The 22,105-nt window shown below is 60.4% G+C and overlaps 2 protein-coding genes and 1 long non-coding RNA gene across 3 annotated transcripts; 2 read left to right on the plus strand and 1 right to left on the minus strand.

The window, feature by feature from the left end:
• Positions 1-2,382: 2,382 nt before the first annotated feature.
• On the plus strand, positions 2,383-9,466 carry LOC142864852 (uncharacterized). The gene is made up of 3 exons (XR_012915159.1): positions 2,383-2,585; positions 2,731-2,895; positions 9,069-9,466. It is a non-coding gene; the product is annotated as an uncharacterized LOC142864852 (long non-coding RNA).
• PRR36 (proline rich 36) lies at positions 2,862-7,239 on the minus strand. Its single transcript, XM_012790773.2, has 5 exons — positions 6,962-7,239; positions 6,754-6,853; positions 6,405-6,517; positions 3,941-6,313; positions 2,862-3,777 (listed from the first exon to the last, which is right to left on the minus strand). Exons 1-5 carry the CDS (start codon positions 7,206-7,208, stop codon positions 3,266-3,268), a joined length of 3,345 nt encoding a protein of 1,114 aa, XP_012646227.2. The 5' UTR covers positions 7,209-7,239; the 3' UTR covers positions 2,862-3,265.
• Positions 9,467-11,760: 2,294 nt separating the features above from the next.
• Positions 11,761-21,749, plus strand: LRRC8E (leucine rich repeat containing 8 VRAC subunit E). Its single transcript, XM_012790776.3, has 3 exons — positions 11,761-11,833; positions 16,769-16,911; positions 18,261-21,749. Exons 2-3 carry the CDS (start codon positions 16,774-16,776, stop codon positions 20,508-20,510), a joined length of 2,388 nt encoding a protein of 795 aa, XP_012646230.3. The 5' UTR covers positions 11,761-11,833; positions 16,769-16,773; the 3' UTR covers positions 20,511-21,749.
• Positions 21,750-22,105: the final 356 nt, after the last annotated feature.

Consider the following 22,105-nt stretch of genomic DNA (forward strand, 5'->3'; position numbering starts at 1 on the left):
GGGGTGGGCTGTCCTTGCCCTCGGGAGCTCGCTACAGTCTGATAGAGTGGGGGGTTCGAGAGGAGAGAGGGGCAGTCAGTATTGGGCGGGGTATGATTTCCCATCTGGGTGACTCAGCTTGGGGCCCCTGAGAGACATGGAGGGACGCTGGGGTGCTGGCTTCAGGAAGAGGAGGATCTGGTTGCATTCATTCATTCATTCAGCACACACTTCCGGAGGTCTCCCAGGGTGCTTTGCCCTGTGCCTGGCTCTGAGGCGTCCCCAGTGTAGTGGAGGAGACCAGCACAGGGATGGGGGCTCCTGCCTGTCACTAACGTATAGACAGATGTGCAGGGAGGTCAGGAAGGCTACCTGGAGCCATTTCCAGGGACAAAAGCATAAAGGCTGGACCAGCAAGAGGCATGTGATGTCCAGAAAGGAGGAACAGGGGAGGCTGGGCATGGCCAGGCCAGGAAGGGGCTCTCACTCAAGGGAGGGTTTGGGCTTTGAACTGAGGGTTATGAGAGCCCCAGGAGGGCTTAGGTGACAGGGCACCATCAGGTGGACCACGGTGTTAGGAGTCTGATGCAGAGAGCAAGCTGCCAAGCTGAGCCAGGCAGTGGGACAGTGAGTGGGAAAAGAGGACCAAAAGAGACAGAGTCCTTTGTGGGGTTCCCCATGGAGCAGAGGCAGAGTCCCCACTGGTGTGGTGGGTGGGGGAGGACAGAACCCTTCGTGACGAAGGCTTCCTATGGGCAGAAACTTAATTGAGTCTGGGCAGATGGGTCCAGGCCTGCCCCCTGCACCCAGTATGGGCACACACAGCACCCTGGGAGCCACCTCCCAGCAGGGCATGACACTGGGTATGAACCAGGACAGCCAAGTCCCGTGTATTGTCCCATCTCATTCGACAGCGCCTGCCACCACATGCACCATTCCCATCACATGACTTCACACTGAGACCCCGACAGTGACAGTCGCTGTCTGTGCCTCCTGCTCCCCCAGGGTAATTGCACCCCAGCTGGTTCCCCAGGACAGAGCAGTGCCCCAGAGGAATACTCTGGGGTACTGTGCTATCCTTCCTGGGGGCTGGCCTTGGGGTCCTGGCTGCCTGGCATGTCAGGAGTCAGCCCCCTGCCTTGGGCTTGTCTCTCAGAGTGGAAAAAAAGGGCACCTGAAGCCGGGCGCGGTGGCTCACGCCTGTAATCCTAGCACTCTGGGAGGCTGAGGCGGGCGGATTGCTCGAGGTCAGGAGTTCAAAACCAGCCTGAGCAAGAGCGAGACCCCGTCTCTACTATAAATAGAAAGAAATTAATTGGCCAACTAATATATATAGAAAAACTTAGCTGGGCATGGTGGCGCATGCCTGTAGTCCCAGCTACTCGGGAGGCTGAGGCAGGAGGATTGCTTGAGCCCAGGAGTTGGAGGTTGCTGTGAGCTAGGCTGACGCCACGGCACTCACTCTAACCTGGGAAACAAAGAGAGACTCTGTCTCAAAAAAAAAAAAAGGGCACCTGAGTCCCCCTCCCCATGGCCCAGTGGGAAGAACATGCCTGTGATTTGCCACGAAACTCCAAGCTGGAGAGAGGGAGTGTGTCTGCCTCCTTCCCCTCCTCCCCTGGGGGATGGAGATGGCAGTGCCCCTCTGGGACAGAGCCCATTTCTCCTCAGACCCCAGGCTAGGAGGTGGCCACATCTGGGGTGGGGGCAGACAGGACTTGATGGCCTGTGTCTGACAGGAACCTGGCCACAGGGTGGAACAGGGGGACCAGGTCTAGGGGCAGAGACAGGGCTGAGGACCCTACACTGGGTCTCACTCTGTCATTTTTGGTGCCAAGCGGGAGACCTTGGGGAGAAAAGGCCTGGGAGAGTGCTAGGCTGGGCGCAATGGCTCACACCTGTAGTCCTAGCAGTCTGGGAGGCCGAGGTGGGAGGATTGCTTGAGCTCAGGAGTTCGAGGCCAGCCTGAGCAAGAGCAAGACCAGGTCTCTACCAAAAATAGAAAAATTAGCCAGGCTTGTTGGCATGTGCCCATAGTCCCAGCTACTCCAGAGGCTGAGGCAAGAGGACTCTGTCCCTTGAGTTTGAGGTTGCAGTGAGCTACGATGACACCACTGCATTCTAACTGGGGGACACAGCGAGACTCTGTCTCAAAATTAAAAGAGGAATTCTGATTGAAGGGGACGAGTGAAGACGCGGGGATAGGGGCCTGATGAGGACGCCTGGGTAGGGGACATGGGAAGAATGTCCGTGGAGGTGGAATACACAGTGACACGGTGAGGACCCCTGGAGAGGACGGTGCAGCATTAGGACAGCGGGTCTCCCCCCAGCCCTGGGAGAGGCCACTTCTTCCTGCAGGCCCCTAGGGGGCAGTAGCCCGCGACTGTAACCCGCCGAGGGTCCTCTTGAGTAGCTCCCGCCCGGTCTCAGGCCTGCCAGCCTCCTTGGTGAGCGGAGGGCGGTGCGCCCGGGGGTTGGGAGGGAGCCGGAGGAACAAAGAACACCAAAGACCCCTTCGTGAGCCTCGGCCCGCACAGAGTTCCCACCTCCAAGCCCCCTGGAGGGGGTCCCTACCCGCAGCAGAGCAGTGCCCCAGGAGGCACAAGGTAAGGGGGCGTGCTATGAGGAGAGGCCACGAGAAGGGGTCCTTGTCCCCACCCCGGCGCGGGACAAGCCCTTCCCGCTTGTTCCCCAGGAGCTTCATTTCCTCTGCCCGGAGTGCGGGAAGAGCTGTGTCGCTCCTTCTCCTAGGCCATGCACCAGCTAGCCCACTGGGGGGCGCGGCCCGGCTGGGTCCCTCCTGCGCCTAAGGTTCCCCCAGGAGTCGGACACGAAGAAGCACCACGCAGTTCAGCCAGAGCGCCAACCTGCTCACGCGCAGCCGTCCTCAACCCCTGGCGCCGCCGCAACGCTCAGGTGCGCAAGCTCCAGTGTCCCGGTTTTATTGCAAACTCAGGCCGCGCGGGTTGGACAATACATGGGACGCGGGGCGGGGCCTAGCCGGGGAGTGGGGCCGGACTGGAGGGGAGCAGGGGCGTGTCCTAGGGCAAAGGGGCGGGGCCCGAGGGGAGGTCCTAGGCCAAAGGTGTGGGTGGGTCCCGAGCCTCCTCGGCCAAACGCAAGGTTGGAGCCCAGGTCTAAAGACTCAGTCTCTCCGAAGCTGAGGCCAATCCCCTGACGGCGACTGCGGGGCTCCAGGGAAGTGGGGGCGTCTAAGACAGAGGCTAACCGGAGGGGCGGATCCTAAGGCAGGGACAGGGTGTCGTAGGCGGGGCTGGGGGCTGGCTCAGTGGAAGGTCTCCACTTCCACTACGGTCCAGTCACCTTGCGGGGAGGCCACGTCGTCCGGGGAGAAGCTGGTGACAGAGGTGATGCTGGCACGGGACTCGTCCAGGGGAGACAGCAGCTCGGCCCAGCGGCCCAGTTCGGCGTCGGTGAGAGCAGTCCGGGCGCCCCCTGTGACGCCACCACCCCCCGGTCCCCCTGGGCCACCACCGCTGCCGCCCGCGGCACCCTCCGCCGCAGCCAGCAGCAGCGTCCGGCTCAGCAGGTGCTGCACGACGCTCGCCTGCAGCGCCCCCAGCGGCAACTCGCCCAGGCGCGCCGACTTCGGGCTCCGGGAGGGGGCGCCCGCCCCCGCCCCGGCCGCCGCCTTCCCACCGCCCGCGCCGGGCACCGGCCCCGCGTCCAGATCGGCTGGGGCGGGGGTCGCCGACTCGGGCCCTTCGGCCTCGTAGATGGTGCAGAGGCCGTCAGCAGAGCCCGGCCCGGCAGCTGGAGGCCAGTGCAAGGGCGCGCCTGCGGGGAAAGACGCGGGGTTTCCGACGCGGGCCCAGGGAGATGAGCCCCGCCCCCGCGGCAAGCCCCGCCCCTTGCCTCAGCCACGCCCCTGGGCCGACTGCCACGCCCCCGAGCTGCAAAGCCCCGCCCACGGCCTTGCCCGGTCCGGAGCTCCCCCTACCTGGGACGCTGCGGAGGGCCAGCGGCGGAGCGGGGCCTCGGCTCCAGGCGGCCGGGTGGCAGGCGGCCAGCTCCGCGTCGGCGGGCGGGGAGGCCGCAGCGCCGCCCTCGGGCCCACTGTCGTAGCCGCGCAGCTCCTCGGGCGTGCTGGTGGCACTGCTGCTGTGGCCGGCCAGGTCCGGGCCGCTCAGCGTACTGGACGGGCTGCGCGACGGCGGCGGCGGCGGCGCCGGGGCCAGCGCCAGGGTCAGCCGCGGACCCGAGATGGAGGCGTCCGGACCCGGGGTCGGGGGACGGCGTGGGGCCAGCAGAGGTGGTGAGGCAGGGGGAGAGGGAGGGGCCTGCAGAGGGGGCAAGACCAAGGAAGGCGGGGCCTGTGGGTGGGGCGGGGCCAGGGGAGAGGGCGGGGCCTGCAGAGTGGGCAAGGCCAGAGCAGGTGGAGTCTGTGGAGGGGGCGTGGCTAAAGGAGACCGAGGCGGTGAAGCAGAGGGAGACAGAAGGGCCTGCAGAGGTGGTGAGGCAGGAGAGAAAGGGGCTTGCAGAGGCGGCAAGGCCAGAGCTGGTGGGCTCTGTGGAGGGGGCGTGGCCAAAGGAGACAGAGCGGGTGAGGCAGGGGCAGAGGGAGGGGCCTGCAGAGTCGGCAAGGTCAGAGCAGGGGGGGCCGGATTAGGGGGCGTTGTCAGGGGAGAAGGCGAGGCCGGCAGAGAGGGCAAAATCAGGGCAGGTGGGGCCTGTGGAGGGGGCGTGGCCAAAGGAGACCTAGGGGCCTGCAGCAGAGGGGGTGAGGCAGGGGGAGAGGGAGGAGCCTGCAGATGGGGCGTGGTCGGAAAAGAGGGCGGAGCCTGCAGAGGAGACAAAGCCAGAGAAGGTGGAGCCTGCAGAGGGGATCTGGTCAAGGGTGATTTTGGGGGTGAGGCAGGGGGAGAGAGACGGGCCGGCGGAGAGGTTGAGGCTGAGGGAGGAAGGGCCGGCAGAGGGAGCGAGGTCAGGGAAGGTTGGATTTGCATAGGGGGCGTTGGCAGGAAAGGAGGTGTGGCCTGCCGAGCGGGTGACCCCAAAGAAAGCGAGGCCTGCGGAGAGGACAAGGCCGCAGGAGAGGGAGGGGCCTGCACAGGGGATGTGGTCAGAGGGGGCGTGGCCCGGGTAGGGGGCGTGCCTAGTGGAGAAGGAGGGGCCTGCAGTGAGGCCGAGAGAGCGGGAGAAACTGGAGGTCCCTGCGGAGAGAGTGTGGTCAGAGGAGAGGGACAGGCCTGCGGAGGGGGTGTGGCCACAAGAGGAAGGTCCCGTGAGGGAGGCACGGCCAGCGAGGGGGCCGTGGCCTGGGGGAGGGGCGGGGACAGGGAAGGACCGGCCCGTGGAGGGGGCGTGGCCAGAGCAGGAAGGGTTGGCAGAGGGGGCGAGGCTGGAGGAGAGGGCGGGTTCAGCAGCAACGTTGCCGGAGAAAGAGGCGCTAGTCGAGGAGGCGTGACAGGTGGCAGGGAAGCCGACAGAGGAGGCGTGGCCACGGGAGAGGGGAGAGTCGGAAGAGAGGGCACAGGAGGAGAAGCCTGGGTAGGGGGCGTGCTCTGCAAAGGGGGTGAAACTGATGGAGAGGATGGCGCCAGAGAAGCGGCTGTAGCCAGGGGACAGACGGATGCCTCTGGAAAGGCTGTTCCCAGGTGTGTGGGTGGAGCTTGCAAAGGGGGCGTGGCAGGCGGAGAGGGGAGGGTCTGCAGAGAGAGTGAAGCAGAGGGAGAAGGCGGGGCTAGAGGGAGGGGCGTGGCCAAAGGACCCGGGAGATCCTGCGAGTGGGGCGTGGCCGGCGGGGAGGGCGGGGCCCGAAGACCGAGCGAAGCTGGCGGAGGGGGCGTGGTCGGTGGGGAGGGCGGGAGCACAGCCGGCAGGGGAGCGGCTGGGATGTGGGGAGAAGGTGCCAGTCGTGCCGCCGGACCCGGTGGAGAGGGTGTGGCCCGAGGAGAAGAAGAAAGCAGGCCCCGCGTAGGGGCCGCGTCCTTCTTTGCGGCTTCGGCCTGCGGGGGTCGCAGAGCCTGCAGGCCTTTCGACTTGGGCTGCAAGGGATGCGTAGGAGCCCGGGGTGTTCCACGGGCTGAGGCCCCAGAGCGGGCTGGGGAGCACTGAGGGGTGGCGCTGGAGCCCAAGGGGCGCGAGGCCGGCTTCTGGAGGCCCCCGCCCGCGCTGGGCCGCCTCCTGGCAGCTGGGCTCTGCTCCGCGGTGCTGTGCTCCGAGGCGCTGCTCGCTGATTTCCTGGAGGCCTCGGACGGGGGCCGTGGCCGGGCACTTGGCGCTGGCCTGGGGAGTCCCACCTCGGCGCCCCCAGCCCGGGACCTACGGGCCGTGGCTGGGGAGGAAGTGCCTGGGGCAGGCCCGGAAGAGTCTGAGACACAGAAGAAGGCCAGAGCATCACCAATACGTCTGAGCCAGTCCCCCTCGCTGCCCAGCAACCCACTCCTCTCCAGGTCACGTACCTCTCCGTGCCCCAGTGCTCAGGGTGCTCTTTCTGGGAGCTTCCGGGGCTTTTCCTTTGGCCACAGGTTCCTCCGCTGGGGGCCGGGGTCCCTTCTGGCCAAGAGGGCCTGGCCTGGAGACAGAAGGGGCCGCACTCAGGGCAGAGCCTGAGGTCCGTGTTTGGTTTTCAAAGTCTCTATTTTTCCACCTGTCAAATGGGCCATGTACCCTCTCTGAGGACCATTAACAGCTTTCCCCAGATTTGCACCCAGTGATCTGAAAGTGATCTCCCACGCCCCAACTCATGTCAATTTAAAGATTGTGACACTAACCCTTGCTCAGGAGACTACAGGAGAGGAAGCTTGTTACCTGGTGGTCCCGCTGGCACGCCCCGGGCTAGAGAGAGAAGCCAGGCTGGGAGTCTTGGCTGGGGCCCGCTCCCCTCTCCCAGCTGCCGGAGGCCTGGTGGCTGTGGGGAGAAGACTGAGTCAAATCTGACCCGGAAAGGGGTAGGGGATGTTTCAGAAGAAGGGGGGCGGAAAGGTGGGGTTGGAACTGAGGAATGAGGTTGGGGTACCTGGGTTCCGGGGACCTGTCCCAGCACTTCGCGGTGGTCCTCCTCGGGATGCAGCCTCCGAAACAGTGGCTCCCGCGGTGCCCCCCTGAGGCCTTCGCCCCGCTGCTCCCAGAACTCGGAGCGCTGCAGGGGTTACTGGGGGAAGGGGTCGTGGAGCCCCTGGGGGCCTGGGGGTCGGAAGGCCAGGAGGGCGAGACGCGGGCGTCCGCGCGACGGCCCCTGCCTTGGCCTTGTCCTTCTTGTCCATCCTGTACCTGATGAGACGGACAGGTGGGCATCGCAGGTCCTGGACAGCTGCGCGGCGGGTGGGACCTGCGTCCCAGCATCGCCGCCCACGGGCGCCCAAACCTCGGCCTCCGCTTGGACCCGCTCCCGTCCCACCCACCCACGCCCACTTCCCAGCCCGGCGGCTCCCCGTTGTCCCCCAGTCCCACCACCACCGCTTTCCCCCAAAGCTGAGAGGCCTTGCCCGCCCCCGCTCACCCCCTCCCCTGCCTCGGTTCCCTTTCAAGACAACATCCACGCCCCTACCCCTCGCCCCCTCGGGCTCCAGGCGACCAGCCTTAGGAACAGCGGGCGGCCGCGGGCTCCAGATGCGGGGACCCGAGCGCAAGCCCCGGGCTCCCCGCGGGTCCCCAGGGCCCTCCCCGGGCCTCCCCGAGGGATGCCGGCACCTGCCGGGAGGAAGAGCCGCCCCGCAGCCAGCGATCCTGCTCCGGGAGACAAAGAGCCGCCGCGTCCCAGGCCCGACCCCTCCCCCAGCCGGGCCCTGGCCCGCTCGCGGCCGCTCCACCTGCTCGCGGCGCGCTCACCTCAGCTCCGGCCTGCCGCCGCTCCACGCAGGGTCGCCTGGGGTGGGGCCCGGCGCAGCGCCGCGGCGGTCGCGGGCGGCGAGCAGGCTAGGGGAGGGGGCTGCGGGCGGCGGCTCTGGGGGAGCAGGGCGGCCCCGCCCCTCGGCCGCGGGCGGGGGAGCCGGGGCGCGCTCCCGAGCCAAACCCGGGAGCGCGGGCGGCGGGAGCGCGCCGAGCGGTGGAGGGGGGAGACGCACGTTGGAGAGAGGGGCGGCTTCTCCGCGGTCCGCAAGGGGCCTGTTTGCCTGACTGCGCCTGAGGACCCCAGAGACACAAACAACGGGGAATGAGGGCAAATCTTTGGGGCCCCCCACCTGTGCCCCCAACGCATACACCTGCCCCGACCCCCACCCCAAATGCTGGGCGAGCAAACAGCGCCTGGACTCGGATAGGCTGAGCCCTGGCGACCAGGAGGCGGGACCACCGCGCCTCCAGCCCACCGACCAATCCGGCCGCTCGGTGTCCTTGGTCCCTGTCCCGGCCTTCGCGTCTGTGGAGCCCCAGCCGCCCTGGGGCCCTGGGGCCATCTGCCTCCCTCATACCTGAAGGTTTTCCCCATACCTCAGGAAACCCCCTAACCGGGCGGGGGTAGTTGAGAAGGGGGCTGCTGTGGGAATGCAGCCCTGGGAATTTGGGGGATGCCAGGACCCCAGATTTTTGGGAAGAGAGGAAGAAAGGAAGGAGAGAGAGGGAGGGCGACAGGAGACACAGAGAATAGTGGGAAGTGACCCATCCTTCTGCAGGGCAGAGCACCCCACCCCCCACAGCCTCCTAGCTCTCAGGACGTCCTGGCAGAGCCCGGCTTCCAGGTACGAGGTTATGTCAAGCTGGGAGGGGTCACAAAGGAGCAGAGAAGATCCTCGAAGGGGTTGGCCATCCTCACTGCCCTGTGCTGGCCACCTGATGAGCCCTCCCGCACTTCCCCTTATACCTGAGGATTTGGCCTTGTCACCTCTGTTGGCCAAGTCCCCACCTCCTGCTACCTCAATGTGCCACCCCATCCCAAAGAACCAGCTCCCTCTGCCTCACGGCTGCCCCAGGGTGCACACATGCACGGAGCTCATCCCCTCCTAGAACTCAGGGGGCCTCCATGCACAGGAGACAGAAAGGGGGACTTGGCATCTGGGGTGGGGAGGGGGGACATTGTGCCCATTTGAGGTTTTGGAAATGGAGAACAGAAAGATGGCAGACTCCAAACTGAATGCCCTACTTTCACCTCTGGATTGGATCATTCATTCTAGGTTTTATCTCCCCAGGTTTACCAGTCGTCACCTGGTGAACCCCTTGTGGCATGACAGCAGCCTGGGTGCCCTACCCACCCACCAACCAACAGAACCCTCCTCCCAAGTGACATCCTCACAACCTACCTGCACTCTGGGAGGCCGAGGCAGGAGGATCACTTGAGCTCAGGAGTTTGAGACCAGCCTGAGCAAGAGTGAGACCTCATCTCTACCAAAAAATAGAAAGAAATTAGCCCGGCAACTAAAAACAAACAAACAAACAAAAATCACCTGGGCATGGTGGCACATGCCTGCAGTCCCAGCTACTCGGGAGGCTGAGGCAGAAGGATCGCTTGAGCCCAGGAGTTTGAGGTTGCCGTGAGCCAGGCTGACACCACGGCACTCTAGCCCAGGCAATAGAGTGAGACCCTGTCTCAACAAAAAAATAAAAATAAAAAATAAAATGAAAATGGTTAAGATGGTAAATTTTATGTGATTTGTATTTAACCACAACTTTTTTTTTTTTTTAAGCTGGACACTGTCATGTGGAAAGGTTTACACGCTAGCAATGGGAGTGGAAGCGGGCAGCCTCTTTGGAGAACTGTTGAAAAGCATGTTGAATGCAAACGTTTGGCCTGTGACCTAGCCATTCCACCCAAGCATCTATACCTGCAGCAGGTGTGTCTATACCTGCAGCAGGTGCCATTCCGCCCCCTCTGCATTCCTGAGCGTACACAGTCCCGTGGATGAGGAAGTCAGAAGCTCCAGGGAATTGACACCCCTCCACCCACCCCCTTCTGCAGAGCAGCCCTCATTCAATCACAGGAGCTGGCGGATACATACTCCAAGTCCCTTGCCCCTTGGTGGGGACAACTTGGGGGTGTGACCTACACCATCTCTGAGATCTCCAGCAGAACGGAGCCCTAGTTGCCCACAGTGGCAACCTGCTCGATCACCCTCATGAGTGCTTAGTGGCTTCTTTCTCCCTCCTCCCTGTGTCACTTCCTCATTGCCCTAGGTGGTGCCTCCTGGGATAATTTTCTAGGTAAACTATTTACATCCAATTCCTCGTCTCGGGGGGCTGAGCCCAGAGGAGCCCAAACCAAGACAATACACGATCAATCACACATCTAGCATTTATTGAATGTCCACTGTGTACCGGTTACAAGTGTGCAGCTCACAGGGCTTGTAGGCTAGTGACCTCAGACTCTTGCACAAGCAAACTGATATGTATCGAGATGCTTGTTTCAGCATATAGTTAAACAAACCTCCAGGGCATGGATTCCTGGGATAGAAACATTCAGCAGAAAGAAAACACATTTCTCAAATGTCTCCTCCCTAAAAAAGGTCTTCAGGAATGCCTTGTCCCTTGCTACCACATCACCCTGCATGTCACAAACCGACATTACCCTGGTGCTTCATCTGTTTGTGTGCTTAGTGTATGTCCCTCTGGCTCACTAGGACAGAAGCTCTGAGAAAGTAGGGGGCCTTCCTTATTTTATCCTGCAAGGAAGCTTCTTCTTTAGGGGCTGGCACACAGTAGGTGCTCTTTAAGATCTGTAATCCCAGCACTTTGGGAAGCCGAGGTGGGAGGATCGCTTGAGGCCAGGAGTTCAAGACCAGCCTGAGTGACATGGTACGACCCCATCTCTACAAAAAAATTGTTTTAAAAATTAGCCGGGCATGGTGGTGCATGCCTGTAGTCCCAGCAACTCAGGAGGCTGAAGCGGGAGGCTTGCTGGAGCCCAGGAGTTCAAAGTCACAGTGAGATGTGATCATGCCACTGCACTCCAACCTAGGTGACAGACAGAGCAAGACCCTGTCTCAAAAAAAAAAAAAAAAAAAGAAAGAAAGAAAAGAAAGTAAAGATCTACTAAATACACAAGGAAAGTTTGTCTTTGGACTCCCTGGGGTCAGCATGCCCAGTGAGCCCCTGGCTTAAGGGTCCCCATTGGGGCTTCTTTTTCCCTGTGGGGGAGGGGTCTCACTCTCCCACCCTAGTCCAGGTGGGAAGTTTCCACTGAGGGACTTCAGACTGAGAGCAGATCAATGTTCAACCACACATGTTTGTTCCCCTGAGATTAGGCCCAGGACTTCTTAGGTGGGGAGGAGTGGGTGGGGGTGGGGAGGTCAAGTTTCCTTTGGAGGACGTGGTCTCCAGCTGCCTAAACCCTCCAGGCTCTGCGACTCTCAGGACCTGGGAGCAGCTTGCCCCATCTCTTTGAGGGCAGGCCACAAGGCTGGGCAGGGACAGACAGGGGGGCGCCCTCAGCCTGGGTCCCCTTTCCTCTGCCCTCCTACCCCCGCCCCAGGGGACCTGAAGACTTTGGTCACCTGTGGCTTGGTGGGACTTTGAGGCCAGGTGTCTGGGCCTTGGGGAGGTGGGAGGAGGCCCTGCCACATCTTCCTGACCAGGTGTGTGCCACCTGGCTTTCCGAAGGGAGGCCCCAGGACGGCCTCCGGAGCCCGGGGCCTCCAGCTCTCTCCCGGGTCCCCCGGCGGCCGGCGTCTAGCCGGACTGCAGCGTGCTGAGCCCCCTGCCCGCGTCCGCCCAGTGCGACCGGGATTCCAGCCTGCCCGGGACCCTCCACACTGCGCGCCGGGAGCGCGGTCGACCTGGGAGCTCCTGCCACCGGGCGGGGCGACCGTCCCGGGGGCGGGCCGGGGCGGCTCCCGGGCTCCTGTCCCGCCCGCCCTGACTCACCCGCGCCCGCCGGCCCGCCCGGGAACTCTGCGGGAGTCCCGGCCGCCCAGCTCCCAGGGACCCAGGGGTTGTTGGGCCCAGCGTGCGTCGGGGAGCGGTGAGTTAGGTGGTTCTCCGCCCCTGAGGACGCTACGGGGGTGGTGGCGCGGGGGTCCGGCTGGGAGCCCGGGTCTGGCCCAGGGGAGGACCCGCCCCAGGTGCGCGGGTGCTGCGGCCCGGGCTGGCCCGTCCCGGGCACACCGGGAGCAGGGGTGGGGGAGGAGGGCGCCGGCAAACGGAGGCCCGCCCAGCCCGGGGGCTGCCTGTCCTGGGAGCGCAGGGTGGCGGCGGGGGTCTTGGCCAAGTACCGAAGTGAAGATGGACAGTCTGGGGTCGACCTTGGTGGGGGGCAGGGGTCTTTACAACTTTCCCTTCTCCTTGGCCCCTGGGGAGACATTGGCAACTCATCCCTGAGAGCCCCTCAAAGCCCCACAGTCCTACCAGTCTGTCTGTCGTCTGGAGCTCTTGAACTTGAAGACTCCTCAGGCTTTTAAGTCTGCTATCAGGGGCTGCTGGGAAAAGTACTGAGCTGGGAGTCCACAGGCCTGGGGCCCCAGTCCAGGGTCGGCTACTAAGGAGCAGAGGTCCGTCTGCCACCCCAGACCTCAGTTTCCCCGTTGTGTAAAACGCAGAGGTTGACCTTGTGTTCTCCAAGACCCCTCTCAGGGCTGTGGGTGGGGAGGGGCGTGGGCGGCCAGGAGCACCCACACGGCCATCACCCGGTGCCACCCAGCAGCAAGAAGTCCTCTGCCAGACTCTGGAGGCAGGTGGCTTGAGAGGAGGGGACAGGCAGTGCCGCCAATGCTGGGGAGGGGTGTGGGCCTGGGTTACAAGACGTCCCCTTCGTGGCCTGCTGGAAACACCACTCTCAGCTCCTTTTCCTTTTCTTTTTTTTTTTTTCCTTTCGAGACAGGGTCTCGCTCTGTTCCCGAGGCTGGAGTGCAGCAGCGTGATCACAGCTCACTGCAGCCTCGAACTCCTGGGCTCAAGGGATCCTCCCGCCTCAGCCTCCCGAGTAACTAAGACTACAGGTGTGCGCTACCACATCCAGCTAATCGCTTTTTTAAATTTTATTCTCACAAAGGAGGAATTAAAAAAAAAAAAATGTTTGCGAGACATAGGATCTTGCTATATATTGCCCAGGCTGGTCTCGAACTCCTGGCCTCAAGTGATCCTCCCACCTTGGCCTCCCAAAGCGCTGGGATTTCAGGCATGAGCCACCACATCTTTTGGCAAAGACGCTGCATCTGAACAAAGCGGATGCAGTCCCACCGGTGGGACATGTGAGTTGGAGGGGCCAGCCCTCAAACGTCACTTGTAACTGTGAAAGTTGCAGCAAGTTATTTCTCTCCCCTGAATATGGAAAAGAACATCCCCGACACCCACGCTCCCAGAGCTGGGACAAAACAAGGCATGAGAGCGTCTGGTGGCGTAAGCAGAGTGCGGTTCTTGTGGTTGCTCTTCCCTGCCCCTCCCCCAATTTTATAAGCCCCTCTTTCCGGGCCTTCCTTCTGTGCGCATTTAATGGCAGGTTCAGGAGGATCAAGTTTGAGTCATGGAGACAGATAATGATAACCCCCGCATCTGCCTCTGATTCTGTCTGTATACACCTTGTTCCGTGGGACCCACTGGGCTGTCACATGGGCCCTTCTGTGACTGTGCACCCGGGAAGGCGGGTGGCAGAGCTTACACCAGGGGTGCAAGCGTGGAAGATGACCCCTGCCCCTGTGGGTGGCATTGCTTCCCAGCCCCTGGAGTTACTGTTCTTAGGCAAAGCAACTGAGAACTGAAAGATGTTAGGACCCCCTAGTTCTGGATCTCCTCTGAGCTCAGTGTGTGTGTTTGGACTTTGTACCCTTGTGCACAATCATAAACACTCAGGCCAGGCGTGGTGGCTCACACCTGTAATCCCAGCACTTTGGGAGGCTGAGGCTGGAGGATCCTTTGAGGCCAGAAGTTTGAGACCAGCCTGGGCAACATAGCAAGATCTCATTTCATGGCCAGGCGCGGTGGCTCACGCCTGTAATCCTACCACTCTGGGAGGCCGAGGCGGGCGGATCGCTCAAGGTCAGGAGCTTGAAACCAGCCTGAGCGAGACCCCGTCTCTACTAAAAATAGAAAGAAACTAATTGACCAACTAAAAATACATATACAAAAAATTAGCCGGGCATGTGGCACATGCCTGTAGTTCCAGCTACTCGGGAGGCTGAGGCAGGAGGATCGCTTGAGCCCAGGAGATTGAGGTTGCTGTGAGCGAGGCTGACGCCACGGCACTCACTCTAGCCTGAGCAACAAAGTGAGACTCTCCAAAAGAAAAAAAAAAATTTAAATAAAAAAATAAAAAAGATCTCATTTCACAAAACTAAAATGTGCATGCCCCAAAATGCCCTGAGATGTCCCTTCTGGTGGCTGCAATGTAAATATTCATTCCCTGGGGATTGCTGTGCTGCCCTGGGCCTGTTTCTCCCAGATAAGATACTGGTGTCTGAGGCTGTCCTATGCCCCAGAACATTTTTACTTGGCTTTTTGCTTAGGACAGGGAGTGCTTAGGTAGAGAGGGGGCCATTGCATGAGGGTTCCTGTGGTCTGGGCACCCCCTGCGTGTGTCTGGTTCTGGGTGAGTCACACAGCCGGAGTCAGGGGACCCACAGCATTTCAGGCTTGCATGGAGAGTCCCTTCGTGGCATGCTTGTGCCTGCCCCCTTAACTGCAGATCCCCCAGACTAAGGTGGGCGCCGCGTGGTTCACAGGGATTAACAGGTGTGTTGGATGTGGACAGCCAGGCCCTCAGCCTGGTGGGCGGTGCCTGCGTCTTGTATCACCACCCCTGCCCCCACCATGTCTTCATCCAGTGTCACCCCAAAGCCTTTGTAGGACATAGGAACTGAAAAGGGAGGCACGGAAGTGTCAGGCTGGGGGCAGAGGTGTGGGTCAGGGGAGCAGGATTGCCCTGGGTTCTCCCTGGGGAGATGGGTGGGAGGCCAGAGAGGACAGGCTGGTGGCCCAGATGCCTCCCTTCCTGGCCCAGCTTGTGCCCAGCTAACAGGTTAACTGGATGAGGACAGGAGGCTCCCAGGAATCTGTATAAGAAGACAGGGGATGCCGGGCGCGGTGGCTCACGCCTGTAGTTCTAGCACTCTGGGAGGCCGAGGCAGGCAGATTGCTCGAGTTCAGGAGTTCAAAACCAGCCTGAGCAAGAGCGAGACCCCGTCTCTACTATAAATGGAAAGAAATTAATTGGTCAACTAAAAATATATACAAAAAAAAAATTAGCCGGGCATGGTGGCGCATGCCTGTAGTCCCAGGTACTTGGGAGGCTGAGGCAGAAGGATCGCTTGAGCTCAGGAGTGTGAGGTTGCTGTGAGTTAGGCTGACACCACAGCACTCATTCTAGCCTGGGCAACAAAGCAAGACTCTGTCTCAAAAAAAAAAAAAAAAAAGAAGACAGGGGATGGCCGGGCTTGGTGGCTCATGCCTGTCATCCCAGTTGGCTTAGGGAGGCTTAGGCAGGAGGATCACTTGAGTCCAGGAGTTTGAAACCAGCCTGGACAACCTAGCAAGACCCTGTCTGTACTACAAAAAAATTTTAAAAATTAACCAGGTGTGGTGTGGACACCGGTAGTCCCAGCTACTTGGGAGGCGGAGGCAGGAGGACCACCCAAACCCTAAAGTTGGAGGCTGCAGTGAGCTAAGATCACATCACTGCACTCCAGCCTGGGTGGCAGAGCGAGACCCTGTCTCAAAAAGAATAAAAGAAGAAGAAGAAGAAGACACAGCCAGGCTCTGTGGCTCACATCTGTAACCCCAGCACTCTGGGAAGCCGAGGTGGGAGGATCGCTTGAGCTCAGGAATTTGAGACCAGCCTGAGCAAGAGTGAGACTCTATCTCTGTAAATACAGAAAAATCAGCCGGGCATTGTGGCTCAAGCCTGTAGTCCCAGCTACTCGGGAGGCTGAGGCAGGAGGATCCCTTGAGCCTAGGAGTTAGAAGTTGCCGTGAGCTAGGATGACATCACTGCACTCTACCCTGGGTGACAGAGCTAGACTCTGTCTCAAAAAAAAAAAAAAAAAAAAAAAGAAGAAGAAGAAGACAGGAGATATAGACTGGGGGAGCTTGGATGGCGCAGAAGTGGGCCCCACCTCCTCCTTCCACCTCCAACCTGGGAAAGTGGCCGCCTGCCTGGGAGATTGTCCCACGCCTCCACATGACTCGTGCCTGGCCCGTCTGCACCTACAATAATGATACCTTGGTCTAAAAGGAAACCCAGGGACAGACAGAGTGGCTGGCCAGCCCGGAGCTTGGCAGCCTCACCCACCCGAGTCCCCGTGGTAGGTGTCACCCCAAGAGCTATTCATTTGTAGATCGTCCACCCCTTGGACAGACTTGGAGCCCAGGTCTCTGGCTTCTACCCCAGGTCCTGCCCCCACCCCCCAGGGCTGAGGAGTCTTCAGCGTGGCCACTCCCTGCCCCTGAGGCCCTGGTAACCAGAGCCTGGCTCCAGCCGGCTTTTCCAGTTGGAGGTTGGAGGTGGTGCCTGGAGCGCCCCTGGACGGGGTGGGGGGGGCCCACGCCCCGGAAGTCCTAAGCCCTGGGCCACTCTCAAGTCTGGTGGCGTGAGAGCAGGCCCAGACGCTGAGTGTCTGGAGTTAGGAAGGACCAGAGCAGGTGTTTACAGGAGACATGGGGAGGCCGGGGGACAGTGGCCCCAGGGACTGCCCTTCCCGAGCTCTGAGAGGGCAAACAGAGTCAGATGGGAGTGCAGGGGACAAGAGGAGGGTGGCTGGGGAGAATGGTGGCCGCTTGGCTCTGGAAAGGTAGTGATGTCTGGTGGGGGGAAAACAAGGCAGGCGAAGAGGGAGGTGGGGGCGCGGAGCTCGGGGTTCTCCCAGGATGTGGCATGGCTGGGAGCGGATTGGGGGTGCAGGCCTGCCTGGGACAGACCGTCCAGGTGCCCCTTCCTGACGGTCTCTGTGCACCCCCTGTCTTCCTACAGGAAAGATGATCCCAGTGGCCGAATTCAAGCAGTTCACGGAACAGCAGCCCGCGTTCAAGGTGCTCAAACCCTGGTGGGACGTGCTGGCCGAGTACCTGACAGTGGCCATGCTCATGATTGGGGTCTTCGGCTGCACCCTCCAGGTGAGGGGCAGGGCCAGAAAATGGGGCGGGGCCAGCACCTGTGGAAGTCCCAAAGTTTCCCATCATTCAAGAAAACGAGGCCGGGTGCGGTGGCTCAAGCCTGTAATCCTAGCTCTCTGGGAGGCCGAGGCGGGCGGATTGCTCGAGGTCAGGAGTTCGAGACCAGCCTGAGCAAGAGCGAGACCCCGTCTCTACTATAAATACAAAGAAGTTAATTGGCCAACTAATATATATAGAAAAAATTAGCCGGGCATGGTGGCACATGCCTGTAGTCCCAGCTACTCGGGAGGCTGAGGCAGGAGGATTGCTTGAGCCCAGGAGTTTGAGGTTGCTGTGAGCTAGACTGATGCCACGGCACTCACGCTAGCCTGGGCAACAAAGTGAGACTCTGTCTCAAAAAAAAAGAAAAAAAGAAAAAAAGAAAACGGGAGAGAGGAAGAGGAAACCAGAGCCTGCCACTCACAGACCAATTCTGACCCCCTTTTGTTTTGGAGACAGAGTCTTGCTCTGTGGCCCCCGGTGGAGTGCAGTGGCATCATCGTAGCTCACTGCAACCTCAAACTCCTGGGCTCAGCCAGGCGCGGTGGCTCACGCCTGTAATCCTAGCACTCGGGGAGGCCAAGGTGGGTGGATTGCTCGAGGTCAGGAGTTTGAAACCAGCCTGAGCAAGAGCAAGACCCCATCTCTACTATAAATAGAAAGAAATTAATTGGCCAACTAATATATATATATATAGAGAGAGAAAAAATTAGCCAGGCATGGTAGTGCATGCCTGTAGTCCCAGCTACTCAGGTGGCCAAGGCAGAAGGATTGCTTGAGCCCAGGAGTTTGAGGTTGCTGTGAGCTAGGCTGACACCACAGCACTCACTCTAGCCTGGGCAACAAAACGAGACTCTGTCTCAAAAACAAAAACAAAAACAAAAACAAAAAAACTCCTGGGCTCAAGCAACCTTCCTGCCTCAGCCTCCCTAGTAGCTGGGACTACAGGCTTGAGCCACCGTACCCAGCAATGTCACCTTTCTTTAAGGACACAGTCATATTGGGCCCAAACTAATGGCCTGGGCTTAACTTGACTACCTCTGCAATGACCCTATTACCAAATAAGGCCACGTTCACAAGGATTGGGAGTTGGGACTTCAACATGTTTTGCGGGGGACACAAGTAAACCCGGTTCCTTTTTTCAGACAAAGACCAGTGCTCAGAGATTCAGCAACTCTCCTGGAGTCACAGCCGGCTGGTGACAGTCCCTGGTGACAGCCAGGGATTGGGGTCTCCCACCTCTGGCCTGTTTCTCCACACCCTCCAACTCCCCAGACCCCTCACTCTTGCCATCTCTCCCATCTGCATAGGTGACACAGGACAAGATCATCTGTCTGCCCAGTCACGAGCCCCGGGAGAATGTATCGGAGGCCCCATGTCAACAACTGTTGCCACGGGGGGTCTCTGAGCAGATGGGGGGCCTCCGGGAGGTTCACGGCCTCAAGAACAACTTGGACTTGCAGCAGTACAGCTTCATTAACCAGCTCTGCTACGAGACCGCGCTCCACTGGTACGCCAAGTACTTCCCCTACCTCGTGATCATTCACACGCTCATCTTCATGGTTTGCACCAGTTTCTGGTTCAAGTTCCCCGGCACCAGCTCCAAGATCGAACACTTCATCTCCATCCTGGGCAAGTGTTTCGACTCGCCGTGGACCACGAGGGCTCTGTCCGAGGTCTCCGGGGAGAACCAGAAAGGCCCGGCTGCGGCACGGGCGACAGCCATCGTGGCGGCCACTGCAGGGGCCGGGCCAGGGAAGGCAGGGGAGGGTGAGAAGGAGAAGGTGCTGGTGGAGCCGGAGAAAGTGGTCACTGAGCCACCGGTTGTCACCCTGCTTGACAAGAAGGAAGGTGAGCAGGCCAAAGCCCTGTTTGAGAAGGTCAAGAAGTTCCGTGTGCACGTGGAAGAAGGGGACATCCTCTATAGGATGTACATCCGGCAGACGGTGCTCAAAGTGTGCAAGTTCTTGGCCATTTTGGTCTACAACCTGGTCTACGTGGAGAAGATCAGCTTCCTGGTGGCCTGCAGGGTGGAGACCTCCGAAGTCACGGGCTATGCCAGTTTCTGCTGCAACCACACCAAGGCCCACCTCTTCTCCAAGCTGGCGTTCTGCTACATCTCCTTCGTGTGCGTCTACGGGCTCACCTGCCTCTACACGCTCTACTGGCTGTTCCACCGGCCTCTCAAGGAGTACTCCTTCCGTTCCGTGCGGGAGGAGACTGGCATGGGGGACATCCCTGACGTCAAGAATGACTTTGCCTTCATGCTGCATCTCATTGACCAGTACGACTCGCTCTACTCCAAGCGCTTCGCTGTCTTCCTCTCCGAGGTCAGCGAAAGCCGCCTGAAGCAGCTCAACCTCAACCACGAGTGGACGCCGGAGAAACTTCGGCAGAAGCTGCAGCGCAACGCCCGGGGCCTGCAGGAGCTGGCCCTCTGCATGCTCCCGGGCCTGCCGGACACCGTCTTCGAGCTCAGCGAGGTGGAGGCGCTGAGGCTGGAGGCCATCTGCGATGTCACCTTCCCCCCGGGGCTCTCGCAGCTGGTGCAGCTGCAGGAGCTGAGCTTGCTGCACTCGCCCGCCAGGCTGCCCTTCTCCTTGCAGGTCTTCCTGAGGGACCGCCTGAAGGTCATCCGCGTCAAGTGCGAGGAGCTCCGCGAGGTGCCCCTCTGGGTGTTCGGGCTGCGGGGCTTGGAGGAGCTGCACCTGGAGGGGCTCTTCCCCCCAGAGCTGGCTCGGGCGGCCGCCCTTGAGAGCCTCCGGGAGCTGAAGCAGCTCAAGGTGCTGTCCCTGCGGAGCAACGCGGGGAAGGTGCCAGCCAGCGTGACCGACGTGGCGGGACACCTGCAGCGGCTCAGCCTGCACAACGACGGGGCCCGGCTGCTGGCCCTCAACAGCCTCAAGAAGCTGGCGGCGCTGCGGGAGCTGGAGTTGGTGGCCTGCGGGCTGGAGCGCATCCCCCACGCGGTGTTCAGCCTCGGGGCGCTGCAGGAACTGGACCTCAGGGACAACCACCTGCGGTCCATCGAGGAGATCCTCAGCTTCCAGCACTGCCGAAAGCTGGTCACGCTCAGGCTGTGGCACAATCAGATCGCCTATGTCCCCGAGCACGTGCGGAAGCTCAGGGGCCTGGAGCAGCTCTACCTCAGTCACAACAAGCTGGAGACGCTGCCCACCCAGCTGGGCCTGTGCTCCGGCCTCCGCCTGCTGGACGTGTCCCACAACGGGCTGCGCTCCTTGCCGCCGGACCTGGGCCTCCTCCAGAGCCTGCAGTACCTGGCTTTGTCCTACAACGCCCTGGAGGCCCTGCCGGATGAGCTTTTTTTCTGCCGGAAGCTGCGGACGTTGCTTCTAGGCTACAACCACCTGAGGCAGCTCTCACCCCACGTGGGGGCGCTCAGGGCCCTCGTCCGCCTGGAGCTCAAGGGCAACCGGTTGGAGGCGCTGCCCGAAGAACTTGGCCACTGTGGGGGGCTGAAGAAGGCGGGGCTCCTGGTGGAGGACACCCTGTACGAGGGCCTGCCGCCAGAGGTGCGAGAGAAGATGGAGGAGGAATGAGGCCAGGGTGAGCGCCGCGGGGGTTGAGGTAGGGCCCCCGAAGATGCCACTGCGCAGGAATCCCTACCATTGTCTTCTAAGGGAGGTGGCCACGTGAGCCCGGCAGAGGAGAGGCAGACTTGTGTCAGCCTGGTGGGGCCCAGGCAGGATTTGGGACTGGTTTGTCTAGGGAGATACAAGAGGTTGTGGATTCAGTGTAGAACCCCAAATGGAGGGATTAACTCAGTCACAGAGTTCTCAGACCAAAACCACGCCTGTGTCTGAGCTGGCTGGCCCCATCCCTAGACCTGAACTGGATAATCCGGCTCAATGAGTGCCACCTATAGGGGTGGGGGCATATCCCAGTGGGATTTCCAGCCCTGCCCCCCCCAAAAAAAGCAGCTTACACCTGGGATTCTCTCCCAAGGAGGGGACACAGACCCAAGGGACCGGCCCCCCTACCCCAATTTTGATGCTAATCCCTTATTTATAAGTTGTTTGCTCTGGTCATGTAAACTCAGAACAATACAGGTCATATCTGGCCATGCATCATAATCAACAGTGGAGGCAGTTAGTACCGAACAAAACATCCCAGTCCCTACCCCCGAAAGACCGCCACAGGAGGTTTGGGTAGGGGCTAGGAACCTGCACCTATATAAGCATCCCAAGCAATTCCTATGCAGGTGGTCCTAGGACCGCATGTCGGGAGATGTGGACCTAAAAAATATGTATCCAAATGTCTAGTTTCTGAACCCTTTTTAGATCCTAGACCCTTGGAGAAACCAATGAAAGCAGGCCACCTCCTTCCTCAGGAAAATGCTTGTGTACACTTTACACATAAAATTCTGCAAACAACTTCAGGTAGTCAACAGATTCATGGACTTTCTAAGGTTGGCAGACTCCAGGGCAAGAATACTTGCCGTGGAGGCTATGTTTCTCTGAGGACAGGCAGGGACTTTTTCTTTCGAATGTTCCATCCGTGGGTGCTTAATAAATAAAACTCATTGTCAGAACTCTGATTCTTATGTCTTATGTCCACTCCTGTCACTGTCTAAATGTTCTATTTCATGGAGCCAAGTGACACCTGTGGGTCAGAATCAAGGGTGTGAGCCTCTTGTCTGGGGGACAGAGGCACAGAAGGCCACCTCGAAGAAGGGAAGGTTGCGATCTCAGCTAATCCGAAGGAGAAATGCGATGGTGTCATCTGCTTAGCTTTTGTCTGGAGAATCGCTTTTCCCCACCTCCCCTTTTTATCTTCTTTACTCCATGCTTTTGTGTCTGCTCCACCCACAAGCCTTCAACACTCATCCCAAAGTATTCCCTCATTGGACTTGGAGCTGGCAGGCATTTGGCACAGCCTGCTAGGCTTGGCCACCTCCCAGGTGTCAAGGCAAAATTGGAGACTCCTGGCACTGAAGAGCAAAGGCAAGCTGCTCTTAGGGGACCTGGGGTTCCAGATGGGGACATTTCCCCCGACACCCTTCAGACCACTACAGGAGTGGTTTAGGATGGAGGGGTGCCTTGCAAAGATGCCGAAACCCAGGGCCCATCTTCAGATAGCAATTCTGCGTGTCCAGGAGCTGAGTTCATACCCGGGGGGGGGGGCAAGACAGGTA

This window comes from Microcebus murinus, chromosome 27 (assembly GCF_040939455.1).
Source record: "Microcebus murinus isolate Inina chromosome 27, M.murinus_Inina_mat1.0, whole genome shotgun sequence".
NCBI classification, from domain to species: domain Eukaryota; kingdom Metazoa; phylum Chordata; class Mammalia; order Primates; family Cheirogaleidae; genus Microcebus; species Microcebus murinus.